This window comes from Naegleria fowleri, assembly GCF_008403515.1.
Source record: "Naegleria fowleri strain ATCC 30894 chromosome Unknown tig74, whole genome shotgun sequence".
Taxonomy (NCBI): domain Eukaryota; phylum Heterolobosea; class Eutetramitea; order Acrasida; family Naegleriidae; genus Naegleria; species Naegleria fowleri.
The window spans coordinates 427,168-440,963 of record NW_025408006.1 but is presented as its reverse complement, the minus strand read 5'-3'; the positions used below and the strand labels follow the sequence as shown (position 1 = coordinate 440,963).

General features: G+C 33.6%; 7 protein-coding genes across 7 annotated transcripts; 6 read left to right on the top strand and 1 right to left on the bottom strand.

The window, feature by feature from the left end:
* Positions 1 to 63: 63 nt before the first annotated feature.
* FDP41_010034 (uncharacterized protein) lies at positions 64 to 2,349 on the top strand (the record flags this gene model as incomplete). The annotated part of the gene is made up of 1 exon (XM_044700289.1): positions 64 to 2,349. The coding sequence occupies one exon, from the start codon at positions 64 to 66 to the stop codon at positions 2,347 to 2,349; it is 2,286 nt and encodes a 761-aa protein (XP_044556527.1).
* Positions 2,350 to 2,663: 314 nt separating this feature from the next.
* Positions 2,664 to 5,647, top strand: FDP41_010033 (uncharacterized protein; the record flags this gene model as incomplete). Its single annotated transcript, XM_044700288.1, has 5 exons — positions 2,664 to 3,626; positions 3,825 to 3,903; positions 4,013 to 4,132; positions 4,289 to 4,803; positions 4,964 to 5,647. 5 exons carry the CDS (start codon positions 2,664 to 2,666, stop codon positions 5,645 to 5,647), a joined length of 2,361 nt encoding a protein of 786 aa, XP_044556526.1.
* Positions 5,648 to 6,794: 1,147 nt separating this feature from the next.
* FDP41_010032 (uncharacterized protein) lies at positions 6,795 to 8,048 on the top strand (the record flags this gene model as incomplete). Its single annotated transcript, XM_044700287.1, has 2 exons — positions 6,795 to 7,248; positions 7,351 to 8,048. 2 exons carry the CDS (start codon positions 6,795 to 6,797, stop codon positions 8,046 to 8,048), a joined length of 1,152 nt encoding a protein of 383 aa, XP_044556525.1.
* A 182-nt stretch (positions 8,049 to 8,230) lies between these two features.
* FDP41_010031 (uncharacterized protein) lies at positions 8,231 to 9,172 on the bottom strand (the record flags this gene model as incomplete). Its single annotated transcript, XM_044700286.1, has 1 exon — positions 8,231 to 9,172. One exon carries the CDS (start codon positions 9,170 to 9,172, stop codon positions 8,231 to 8,233), a length of 942 nt encoding a protein of 313 aa, XP_044556524.1.
* An 80-nt stretch (positions 9,173 to 9,252) lies between these two features.
* On the top strand, positions 9,253 to 10,167 carry FDP41_010030 (uncharacterized protein; the record flags this gene model as incomplete). Its single annotated transcript, XM_044700285.1, has 2 exons — positions 9,253 to 9,816; positions 10,027 to 10,167. The coding sequence occupies 2 exons, from the start codon at positions 9,253 to 9,255 to the stop codon at positions 10,165 to 10,167; spliced, it is 705 nt and encodes a 234-aa protein (XP_044556523.1).
* Positions 10,168 to 10,407: 240 nt separating this feature from the next.
* On the top strand, positions 10,408 to 11,469 carry FDP41_010029 (uncharacterized protein; the record flags this gene model as incomplete). The annotated part of the gene is made up of 1 exon (XM_044700283.1): positions 10,408 to 11,469. One exon carries the CDS (start codon positions 10,408 to 10,410, stop codon positions 11,467 to 11,469), a length of 1,062 nt encoding a protein of 353 aa, XP_044556522.1.
* A 170-nt stretch (positions 11,470 to 11,639) lies between these two features.
* On the top strand, positions 11,640 to 13,487 carry FDP41_010028 (uncharacterized protein; the record flags this gene model as incomplete). Its single annotated transcript, XM_044700282.1, has 1 exon — positions 11,640 to 13,487. The coding sequence occupies one exon, from the start codon at positions 11,640 to 11,642 to the stop codon at positions 13,485 to 13,487; it is 1,848 nt and encodes a 615-aa protein (XP_044556521.1).
* Positions 13,488 to 13,796: the final 309 nt, after the last annotated feature.

Genomic DNA, 13,796 nt, shown 5'->3' with positions numbered 1-13,796 from the left:
ATTGTCAAATTCAAAAAAAGTTTTGAAAAAAATTTTATCATCACACAGATCGTTGTCATCCCAATGCCAAGCACTCCCAAACAAAAGAAGAGCCAATCTCTTCCGAACTCTCCATCATCCAACAACAAGACCATGACTCAAACACCATCCAAAAACAACAATCAAGTTTCAACACTCACCATTGAGAACAACCATCATGATGGTTCTTCTTCTTCTCATCGGAACCCAATGAATGAAGAAGACCTTCGACAATCTCTCACCACCAATCCTACCACCACCACCACCTCTACCACTGGTACTACTTTAACAAATTCCAATTCCACACCTGATACTACTACTACTTTAACAAATTCTACACCTCTCAAATGTATCTTTTCAACCACACACAACATTGATAGTAAATTCAAACTCTTGGAAAGTGTGGATGAAATTATTGATTTAAAATCCTCTCAACAACATGATTCTGAATATATTCTGACTCTTTGTAAGAGAAATAGTGGTTCGAGTGATGAATTCTATACTCTTACTTTCACTCCACAAGATTTGAAAAAAGATTCTTTTTCTCTTGTGAAAATTCCAAACAAGATGAAAATTTCAAAATCATCGACGATTCAATTTCAAAATGAATATATTGATATCAATCAAGATCATGTGTTGCATACATTGAAAGGAACATCATTGACCATTTCTTTAAAGAAGTATATTTTGAAATATTCCTCATCTCTTGATACCATAGAATACAAATATAGTAATTCTCAAACATTGCTATATTTAGATACAAGTAGTAATACTCTCTATTCATTGAATTATATTCAAAATATACACTCACCACTTGTTACATTCAAGAAGGAATTTAAGAATATTTCAATATTTGAATATGGACATGTCAATAATCATCCATCCAACAATGATGTGATGAATAATACTTTAATGACTCACAACACTGAAATCTATTATGTGGTATCCATGCATGATGATCATTCCAATTATTATATACAAATTTGGAATTCTACCTTTAATAGTGTGATGAAATATTCAATCTTGACTCAACAAGATTCAATGATTCTCTCATATCAACATCCATATCTAGCAACCTCACAAGGTCTATTTAAATTATTCAAATTCACACCCATTCCATTTACTAAACCTATACAATTAAGAAATAGACATTTAACAAATCAATTTATTGAAATACCAAAACAAGAACATTCCGGATTTGTTTATTCCATTCATGACTCCACTCAATGGAATCAAGTAGAACAAGAAATGATAATGAAAAAGAATAACTTGCTGAGACTCATTTCAAATCAATCCTTGTGTGAATGTATCAAACAATTGCCATTAATTGAATATTATCATATTTTGTTGGAATATATTTATCAACAATTGATGAATAATAGTACTAGTCCTTTCTTCAGTAGTGGTACTACTACTACTAGTGCTAGTATGACTACTATGAACAACAACAACAACACTGGCACTAGCACTTCTTCACTCTTAGATGCACTCTTTTATTTACTTTCTAATTCTATTCCAATTCAAAAATCAAACATTTCCATCATGAATTCCTTGATTCAATTCTTGTTAGAGAATTATACTCCATCTCATAGACCATGTTTAGATTTAATATTGCAATTGAACATGTTAAATGATGAACAAATAATATCCTATTTGAATGTTTATGGAAATGACAAGTATGAATATGGTATTCAATTAGTACTCAATACTCAATATAGAAATGTACAAGTATTGAGCATGATGAAACACATGAAGGTATTATCATTTGATATTATTGAAATGATTTTGAGAATATTGAGTGGAAGAGAATGTGGTGTATTGGAAGATCATTGTGATTCAAAAAAGTACACTCCATCCACCACCAGTACCACCACTGGCAATACCACCACCACCACTATTGAAGCCTGTGTGGTATGGACTCAAGTATTAATTCATTCCCATTTTGGTGATTTTCTACGAAAAAAGGAATGTTTGGATCTAGTTCAAGAGATTCAATCAAGATTGAATGAACATGTTCGTGAATTGAAACAATTGTCATTGGTCAAGAGTGAATTGGGTGTCATTACGAGTGGAATGACTCTACCAAAGAGAATTATCCTCTCAAGAGAAGAAAACAACAAGACAAATGCCATTCATAGTAGTAGTAGTCATTCGAATGGTGGTGGTGGTGGATTGTCTTTGAATGGAGCACATTGGAATTCCAATGTTGGAGATTATCCTCGACGTCGTGTGAGCAGCAGCACTACCACCAACACCACTAACACCAGCAGCACTACCAATAATACTGTCGTGGTGGATGACTATCATGTGAGTGTGAATGTCTATTATTAAAGAAGAAGCAATGAACAATGAATAGTATTGAATAGTATTGTTGATGAACAGTAAATAGTATTGAAAAGATGATGAGGATTCTTCCTATTCTCTCACGTCATCATTCATCATTATTGAACCTTCCTATTCTCAGCAATTCAACAACCTGCGTGTGTACACGAGAGTGATGCTTGCTGCTGACAGTGATGGTGGTGATGGTGGTGGTGGTGTTCTGGTCAGTCGTCGTACATCACACACGAGTCACCACAACCAAAACAAGCCACCGTTTTCAGCGAATCAAAAAATAGAGAGAATAGTGAGAAATCATCATCATCATGTGGAAAACACTCTCAAAATCATCACACAAACTCAGTAGTAGTAGTAGTAGTACTGTGATGATTGCAACAACACGTACTACCACCACCACCACCACCACCAACAGCAAGTATCGAAGTCAACTTTTCTCAACAACACCATCATCATTGAAATTCAACCATCAACAACATGATCACTACCAACAAGCTCGAGATTCTCCATCCTCCTCCTCCTCCTCATCATCATCATCATTACTGACCATCGATGACAATTGTCATTATTCTTTAAATCATCATCATCATTGGTTCTCCAACCACTCATCATCATGTTCATCCACTCAAAGTCGAACAATATTCAATTCATCTTGTTGGAATCGATCCAACAAGTCCGATCACCAGCACCACCATCATCATCATCACCGAACATTTTCCACTCTCAGCAGCAACAATCAGAGTCTTCTCAAAGATGCTACTGAGAATGCTGCTCCTGCTGGCAATGATGGGAATGCTCCTTCTGCTCCTGCTGACCACACAAAGACTTGGAAACAATTCCTCCTCTCCTCCACACGTCTATTCATGTCACTTTTAAAAAAACTTTTCAAAATTCTTCTCTATGTTCCTTTAGGTCTTGCTGTTACTCTCTTTTCCATCTATGCTCTCATGAAAGGTTGTTTAGAATTATTCTATACACTCAAATTGGATGATCCTGAAGAACATACTCTCTTTTATTATGAACCATTTATTCAATGGATGTACAAGATGGAAAGTGCAGAGAGATTTATTAGGGCATTTTATACCTTATTTGTCATTGCAGCTGATTACTTTCTTGTTTTGGATACTTCTCCAAAAAATCCAGCTTATTGGTTTAGAGAGAAACCAGATAAGAATTCTGAGAGTTTTAAAGAATTGAAATCAGCTCATCATCGATTGAATGCTATTCGATTGAAGAATTTATTTTGTTCATTTAAGGGAATTTATATTAAGGTGAGTGAATCATGTTGAATATTTATTATTGAATATTATTATTATTGAATAATTGAATATTTATTATTGAATATTGTATACATTGGTTGAATATTATTATTGGAATGCTATGATTATTGAATATCATCATTGAATATTATTGAATATCATATTGAATATTATTGGAATGCTATTATTGATGATGAAAATATTCTCTAGTATGGTCAATTCTTTGCATCCTTGGGAGGATGGATTCCAGATGAATATGTTGAAGTGATGAGTGTTATGAGAGATCAAGGTGAGTCTAAATTTCAGTATACTGAATGGATGGATATTCATTACAATAATATTTAACACACTCATCATATTATCATATCCACACTCATTATGATATTCAACACACACAGCTCCCAAGATTAGTTACGATGAAGTTCGTAAAGTGATTTATCAAGACTTTGGAAAACATTTAGAAGAATTATTCTCTGAATTTGAAAAAGAACCCATTGCAGCTGCATCGATTGCACAAGGTAAGTCATTTATTCTTCGATCGTATAAAGAACAAGAACAACGACAACAACACTCTATGAATCTCCTTAATCTCAAAAACTCATTTCCACTCGCATCATCATCATCATCACTACCACACTCGCATCTACTCATTACCACTCGCATATTCACCACAGTCCATCGCGCTCGTACCAAAGATGGTCAATTAGTCGCTGTAAAAATTCAAATGCCCTATTTAAGAAGATATTTCCATAATGATATGGATACCAACGACATTGCTAACAAATTTTGTATTAAACTCTATTACATGCAAGATGATGCAGAGAATATTGATGCTCTAGTTACACTCAATAACAAATTCAATGATGAATTAAGAGAAGGTCTATTTACAGAATTAAATTTCTTACATGAAGCTAATAATGCTAAAAAAGCAGCAAAGAATATGAGAAAACGAAGAGATGTTTATATTCCAAAAGTATATTCAGAGTTTACTTCATCACGTGTATTGACTATGGAATTTATTGAAAATGCTGTCAAGGCTGATAATGTTGAAGCAATTCGAAAGATGGGTTTCTCTGAGAGTGATATTTCAAAGAGAATTCTTTCATCATTTGCTGATCAAATTATGGTACAAGGATTTATTCATTGTGATCCACATCCATCGAATATTATGGTGAGAAGAAATCCAAAGGTGAGTGTGTGCATCATGTTTTATTATTATTTCTATATATATAATTTATTTTCTGTCATGTTTTTTACTCATGTTTTATATTCATTTTAAATATAATCTATTCAACAACTATATATATTCAAATCAACTATATTCAACAACTTCAAATCAACTATTAAAGAATCCACGTGAACCTCAAATTGTCATTCTCGATCATGGTCTCTACAAATCCATTGGTGATGATTTTAGAATTGCCTATGCCAATTTTTGGATGAGTATCATTTTAGGAGATATTCGACACATGAAAAAGTATTGTAAATTACTTGGAATTTCTGATTACAAATTGTATGCTTCAATCATCATGATGCAAGGCTTTGATTCTGTGGTATCAACTCAAAAAGAAAAACAATTGACAGAAAAAGATTGGGAAGAGTTTTTTGAAGCCATGAAAGTCCAAAAAGATGATTTTGTAAATATTTATAGAAATATGCCTGATGAAATGGTATTTATTTTGAGAACAGATAATATTTTGAGAGCATTGAATAGAGATTTAGGTGCTAAAGTGAATCGATTTGCAATTATGGCAAGAGCAGCTGCAAAAGGATGTAAAATCAAACATGGTAGTGAATCTGATTCTTTGAATTCAGAATCTAAAATGAAAGAATTCTCTCAACGTGTGTCATCCTTTGCCAGTCGATTGAACTTTGAAATGAGACTCTTTTGGTTGACCTATGTCAAATCTACCATCGTGGCTCTTTATGTATCCTTGTTTGGTATTTACAGTGAGTGGAAACGAAATCAAACCATTGAGAAGAATTTGTACTTTTTTGAAACTACCAAACACTTTGCTGCTGGATTTGATTAGACTCTATGGACACTCAATAAAGGTTCAGTAAAATTAACAAATTGACCATGCGACAAATATCACTCAAGATAATTTCAAAATTTGTTCTTGCATTTGAGATTATCACCTATTTGTTCAACAAAATCAAAAATATTATTGTTCCAGAATTAATATCTGTTTCATGTGCGGTTATCTATCATGATATAATTAGAATATTTTTATATCAAAAACTAATACCATACATTACACTGAAAATATATTTATTAATCCAATATCTTGATTACTAAACATATTTAACATATAATATTATCATACGATTCGTATTTACTATACAGCTTATAGAATTTGTAACCAAGAATATCAGACATCTGTGTACTGATAGATTAAGAAGCAACGATTATAATCACCTTGAATACTACAAAAGCCTTTTTTATTGTTATAATAACATGAACCTACAAATCGTGCTACTACTTTCAACGTGCTTAAATACATATTGTAAATATTATACCTATAATATTTAAAACAAGATATCTATTATTAAGCGATAAAGATGATTGTTTCTTTATATCATATAAATTTTATTCAAATTGAAATGTGGACTATCATTAAAAATATGAAAGGTTTATTAACAAAGATAGTTCAAAAACACAGATTATACGAGTAACAAATGAATTGAAAATAAAGGTTGAAAAGTATTTCTAATTGAATATGTTGTGTAAATCATCAATAATTACAGAAAGAAGGATTTAGAATGAGTATTGGAGGCAACACTTGCTGAAGTCACATCCCCTTTCTTTTGATAGGTCTTATCTAAAGTAATAGTTCTTTTTTTGAAAATAACCTTCGAGTCATTTGATCAAAATCCATCACTTTGGCAAATTGAAACAATCTTAATTTATTTAAAAAAGGAGTGGTGCTGAAAGAGAATTGTGAAAAACAGATAAGTGATTCTCATAACTTTTGGTAGAAATCTGCTGTCTCACAATTAATTAATGATGTCTCATAATTAATAAGGAGTAGTGGTGTTAATTAATGATGCGCACCGCAGCATTTTTTTAATGTGCTCAAATCCCGCCGGTCTTTTCTAAAACACATAAAAGATACGAATATTAGGAAATAAAAAACATTCAACTTTACTCACTCGTTTGTCTTCCCTTTCACACAGAAAATGTCTTCCTCTGATTCTGCCACTTCCACTCCAATCAAAATTCCTTTCTCCAAATATGTTCGATTTGGTAATACTGGATTAAAAGTTTCACCATTGTGTTTTGGATGTATGACCTTTGGATCTTCCAAATGGCAACCATGGGTTCTTGATGAAGATGAATCTTTAAAGATGTTGAAAAGAGCCTATGAATTGGGAATTAACTTTTTTGATACTGCCAACACATACAGTAATGGAGAGAGTGAGAGAATTTTAGGCAAATTCCTCAAATTGAACCAAATCCCAAGAGAACAAGTGGTCATTGCTACCAAAGTATTTGCTCCAGTTGACAAGTCGGATCAACAAAAATTTATGATTCAACTCCCAAGAGATCAACTAGTTCCAAATACCTTTGGATTATCAAGAAAGCACATTATGCATGCTGTTGAAGAGTCTTTACAAAGGTTGGGCACAGATTGTAAGTTTATTTTTCACAAGTGTTTCAGATTCAACGATGGTCTCCTCTCAATCCTTCAACCACAACTACGACAACTCTCTACCACCAAATTTATTGGTAAAGACATTGATTTGTACATTATTCATCGATGGGACAACAATACTCCTATTGAGGAAACCATGGAAGCCTTACATGATTTAGTAAAATCAGGTAAAGTCCGTTACATTGGCGCTTCTTCCATGTGGGCTTGGCAATTTGCAAAGGCTCAACACATTGCTGATAAGAGAGGATTTACTAAATTCATCTCCATGCAAAATCTCTACAATCTGTTGTATCGTGAAGAAGAACGTGATATGATTCCATTGTGTAAGGATCTTGGAGTGACTATGACTCCATGGTCTCCTCTTGCGAGAGGAATATTAGCAAGAGCTCATGATTATGCTGAAGGTGGAATGAGAAGTGTGAATGGTGGTGCTGTTGGCAATGAAAATGGTCAAAGTGATGACAACCCCAAAACTTCAACCACACGATCCACTACTGATTTTTTTGTCAAGACTTTTCAAGCCAATTTGTTGGAGAGTGATCGAGAGATATTGAAAAGAGTTTCAGAATTGTCCAAAAAGAAGAATTGCACTCCAGCACAACTCTCTCTTGCTTGGATGTTGAAAAAAGATTTTGTTTCATCACCTGTGATTGGATCAAGTACCATTGAGAATATTGAACTCAATGTGGCAGCTATTCATATTGAATTGACATTGGAAGAGGTGAAATATTTAGAAGAGCCATACACTGCCAAACCAGTCTCAGGAAACTTGCAATAATAGTATTAAAATATAATGCAATTATTATTGTAGGAGTAGTATTAAAATAATTAGTATTTAATTATCTAATTCAAGTAGTATAATAGTTTTAAAATAATAATAGTTAGTATACTAATATAGTACTTTCCCACTTGAACATAAGGTTCATTGGAATGATCTCATTCTCCACTCAAACATGTTCTTTATTTTCTCTTTCTTTTCAATACCTTCTTTTCTCTCTTTTCTTTCATAATTTTCTTTTTCTTTTTCAACTCTGATTTCAGTTTTGCAGGAGTTTTCTTTTTCTTTTCTTTTTTCCGTTCTCTTTGCATTTCAATAATTTTCTTATTAAGCTCATGAGGTTTGAGAGAAAGAATTTGTTGACGAATGGATTTGACTGGTTGTTGTTGAGCATCTTGTTCATCATCATGATCATCATCAGAATCCTCTTCACTTGTGGAGTCACTATCAAAATTACCTGAATTGAAATTAAATGGTTGAACAGAAACTGTAACACTGTTGTGATCGAATTCAGAGTCATTGTCTTGATTTGATGTTTCATTCTCTTTTTTTAGAGAATAACTTTTAGATTTTGCAGAATAAGTATTCTCTTCTTCATCATTACTATTTTCATCATCAGATTCTTCTTCACTATCATATTCTTCTTCTTTATCATCTTCTTCTTTATCACTTGTTGAATTCTCTTCAATCAATTTCTTTTCATCTTGATTATGTTTTAATTCATCTAAATCAACCACAAATTTCGAATGACTCCATGCAAATCCTTCTTCTTCTTCTTCTTTCTTTTTTTGTTTCTTTAATAATTGTTCATATTCATTTCTTTTATTCTTTCCTTTAAATTGATCAGGATCTATATTGAGAGATCTCAACATTTCTTCATCTCGTAATCTCTTTTCTAATTTTCTTTCTTTTTTTAATTTTTCTTCATGTCGTTTTTGTTGCTCTCTTCCAATGAGTCGATTAATGTCTTTTCTTTTCTTTAAATTTTTAATATAATCTTCACGTGATTGTTTATCAAATTTAATGGAAAGAACTCGTGAGGTGACTGTATTCCGATAGGCATTTGAGGGTTTGACTTTTTCGTGCTCTAGATTTTTGTTGAAGATAGTTGCAGAGGGAGACATTTTTTTTTGAACGAAACAAAGTTGTCGTGTCTTCCTTCGTCGGTGAATTCTTCCATCCTGATCTTGGATACGAAAAAAAAATGAGCCAAATTCCTGGATCTGCGTCATCATCATCGGATCAAAACTTTGAACCTGAAAATACTCACGACTACAAACATAAATGGTATTGGGATCAACGATTTGAAAAAGAAGACCATTACGATTGGTTAGGAACATTTCAACAATGGAAACCCTATTTAGAGCCTTATCTCACTGCTCATCATTCAAAACAACAAGTCAAAATATTAATTGTCGGATGTGGTAATAGTACATTGAGTGAAGATATGTACAAGGATGGATATCATTCCATTACTAATATGGATTATAGTCATACTGTGATTGAAAAGATGAAATTAAAACATCCAAATATGGAATGGATTGAAATGGATATGATGGATATGAAAGGCTTTGCAGATTGTACTTTTGATATTGTATTAGATAAAGGTACAATGGATGCATTAGTAGTAGATGCTGGAGATCCATGGGATCCTGAACCACATGTTCGAGAACAGACCAGGAAAATGTGTTGTGAAGTATATCGAGTTTTAAAACCGAGTGGAAGATTTTTACAAATTAGTTTTTCTCAACCTCATTTTCGCAAAATTGTAAGTGATCGTGTTGAGGAGTGTACCAAATCGGTGTGAATGATCATTCCAATTCAATGATTTTAATTCAATTTTTCTTGACAATGATTTATATATTCAATTTTTTCTTGACAATGATTTGAATTTATATATTGGTGCTCACAACATTTCTATTCGCTTTCATGTTTTGATTCATAAATGATGTTTCAACTCTTGCATCTACATTGATAGTTCCTCAATCCAAAGAAAGAAGATGGTGAAACTAATTTATTGGACTGGTCTTACAAGTCTATTCATGTGGATGAAATTGGTTTTGGATATCCTTTGTTTATTCTTCAAAAACCTCCATTCACTTCTCCTCCATCCGAATAATCAAAGTAGTATATAATCATTATTTGAATAAAATTGAATGATCAAAGTAATTTGAATAATTATTTGAATAAAATTACAACTAATTGATAGAGAGGTCATTAAAAAATTTACCGTCACGCCAAAAGTAGTCGTTATGGCCGTTACACTACAGAATTTAAAAAAAAGGCTTTAAGGGTATTCAGACCTTTCATCATCAATCATTGAAACAAACACACGCAGCACTCCCATTCCGAACTCATCATGACGACCAGTCAAATACGAAAGAACTCCAAGCTCAATATTGCTCAACCAGACCTCAATTTGAATGAGTTGCTGAAATCCATCGATTCCGCCATTGAGGAAAACATCAACACTTCACTTGTGCTGAAATCAACCAAGAAGAACAAGTTAGATGTTTCATCACCAGTACGTTCCGGATCAAGAAGTAAAATTACCAACTTATCTCCGAACCATCGATTAACCTCAAGTGCCGTACTTTCAACCACATCGCCAGTCACCACCACCACCACCACCACCTACTCTTCACCTCATAAACTGTCCTCCAGGACTATTCCTAGTGTCACCACTCATTTGAAAGCACCATCCACCACTACAGCCACCCTCAAAACTTCTCCTAGTCATCATCATCAACAGTCCATTGTTCCTTCTGAAACTCACTTTGTTGTACAACACTCATCATCCTCTCAACAACCTTCATTGCCACTTAAAAGTTCCTTCTCAAAGAAAGCCAATCGAAATTTATATGATGAATTTAGTTCTGCAACTAGTTCAAGCGAAGGGGAAGAACATTCCTATTCTTCTTCTTCCTCGTTTAAGAAGAAAGTGAGTGTGATCTCTCCGAAAACCACTTCATCCTTATCACGTCTACCATTGTCAACCCTATCCAACAGCAAATTGAATTCATCCAGGCTCTCAGTTAAAGATTTGAAAGATTCAAGTACGAGTAGCTCAGATTCTGATGTCAAGCCATCAAAAAAACAAGACATTTCGAAATTATTTGAAAATGGCCACAAGGCACTCAATATTTTGCAATCGGTACACGAAAATATGAAATTAACCATTCCTAAAGATTTGAGAAAAGACATTAGAGACAAATCACAAAACTTTAAGTCAGACTGTACTCGAGTACTCTCTCAAATTGATGGACTATTAAATAAGGTGAAAGCGTTGAACCATGCTGCCTCATCTCCCACGTCATTAACCAATTCTCCAAACAAATTCCATGTGGAAGAGAGAATTGATGAAGAGGTTAGTAGTACTACCTCTGGAGGTTTGGAACAAGATGAATTTTGCAATTATTAAATACAATTATTCTAATCACGTCATGGCTGTCCACAGAAAATTGGATATAATAACATTATTTGGAGGTTCAATCATTGAAGCAATTCCTAAATTGTTCTATAGATGCCTATCAAGACGATGATGATTCTGTTTGATGACTTCCAAAAATCAAAGGTTGAACCTTTAAAAAAATGTCAAACTCTTTGGATCAAGTTGATCAGGTCAAAATGATCAATGATGACCCTCCACAACACCAACAGCTCCCATGGGACCATTCATCCTCTCATCATCGTCACCAACACCACGATAACCATCATCCTCTCCTTTATAAAGAAATGTCATTACCATCGATCACAACAACAACCACCACTACTCCCACTACTACTGCAATCACAACAACAACAACCACGAGTACAACAACCAATGAACAATCTTCTCCATCATCCAATCTCCATCATTTGGATCTCATGAATTCAACTCTTCAACATTGTGTCAAGGAAATTCAATTGACTCATGTCAATACCATTCTTTTCTTTGAAAATGAAATTCAAAAATTAAAAGATGAAAATGAAATGTTAAAGAAACAATTATTGCATACCAATCAAATATTAAATAATAGTAGCAATATGGATGATTTTGATAACATTTTATTATTGATACAAAAATTGTCACATGATATTGAGAAACAAAAAGAATATTTTATTAACATGTTGAAAGCAAAGAATCAACTCATTGAAGAATTACAAAATAGATTATCGGAACAAGTCAATACACCAACATTATCACTTCTACCATCAACAACAAGTAGTGGTAATAGTAGTACTGATCTGACAACAACTTGTCATTCACAATCATCATCATCATTGGTAACAACCTCAACATCCCCTCATGATGATGATGATGATGTGTCGACACACACGAATGATCGTACAAATATGATGATCATCATGGATCCACATGAACCTCCCAAGAGTTCTTCCATGATGATGCAAAAGGAAAGTGTTGTTGCTGACCTATCTTGTAAATCATCATCATCATCATTGACAACAACAACAACAACTGCTCCTGATACTAATACTACTACTACTCTTGCAACTAGTTCATCGAGTAGTAGTAGTAATAGTAGTAGTAGTAGTAGTAGTACTATTACTGGTTCCATCACCAACAACATCAACACCACAAATTCTCAAACCACCACCACCACCACCACCACCACCACCACTCCACGCAGTAAATCAAAACATTTCTCATCTCTGATCCATACCAATCAATCTTCAATGATGATGAATCGAAGTAATAGTAGTAATAGTACTCCACGTGTCATGATGCATTCATCATCATTAACCAACACTCCTACTACTAGTAATACTCCTACTACTACTACTACTACTATGAATTATCAAAATATTACTGATGTAGAAATTGCTGGAATTTATGAAAGTGATTTTAGAGATGCAGAAAATGAATTACAGAAATGGATTGAATCCATCACTAAAATACCATTCAATCCTTCCATTTCTTTTTATCAAAATTTAAAGAATGGTATTATATTGTGTATTCTCATGGATATATTATTTCATGTGAAAGTATTATCTTCAGAGGTGGTCACGACAACAACAAGTGGTGGTGGTCATGTTGGTGGTCGTGTTGGTGGCATTGGTAACAATGAGAGTAGCACGACGACAAGTGGTGGTGTTGGTGGTGGTTCTGGTGCTACTTCTACTACTGCTTCTACTACTACTACTGGTCATAATAATAACACCACCACCAACAGTATGACCACCACCACCACCACCACTTGTACGACATTCACAAGACAACAACCTTCTAAATCTCTCTGGAAAGAATCCAATAATATCGAACAATTTTTAAAAGCATGTAAAACACATTTGAATATCAGAGAAGAATCACTCTTCACTTATCATGATTTGAAAGATGAGAAACAAAAAGCACTCATTATTGGATGTTTATATCAAATTAGAAAGAAAGCTAATTCACAACAACAATTAATCTTTTCACAACAAACACACACTCGTTGAGGTATTGGAATAAATGCCTCTAATTTGAGAGGTGAATGACATGACATACTAATCGATCAGCATTTGTGCAACACAAATTACGTGTGAATATTGTGCCAGTTATTAGTGCAATTTCGGTTCTGAGAATTTGATTTTCTCTTGCGCGTTCTCTGAGAAAGTGGAAATTCACAAGTTCATCATCTCAAAAAAAAATATATAACATTTGGGCAACGCGATCCTTGACACTTGTAAAGATTGTCATCATCCAATCACCACACCCATACAGACAGACACACATTTGATGATCATCATCCCATCGTATATATATTC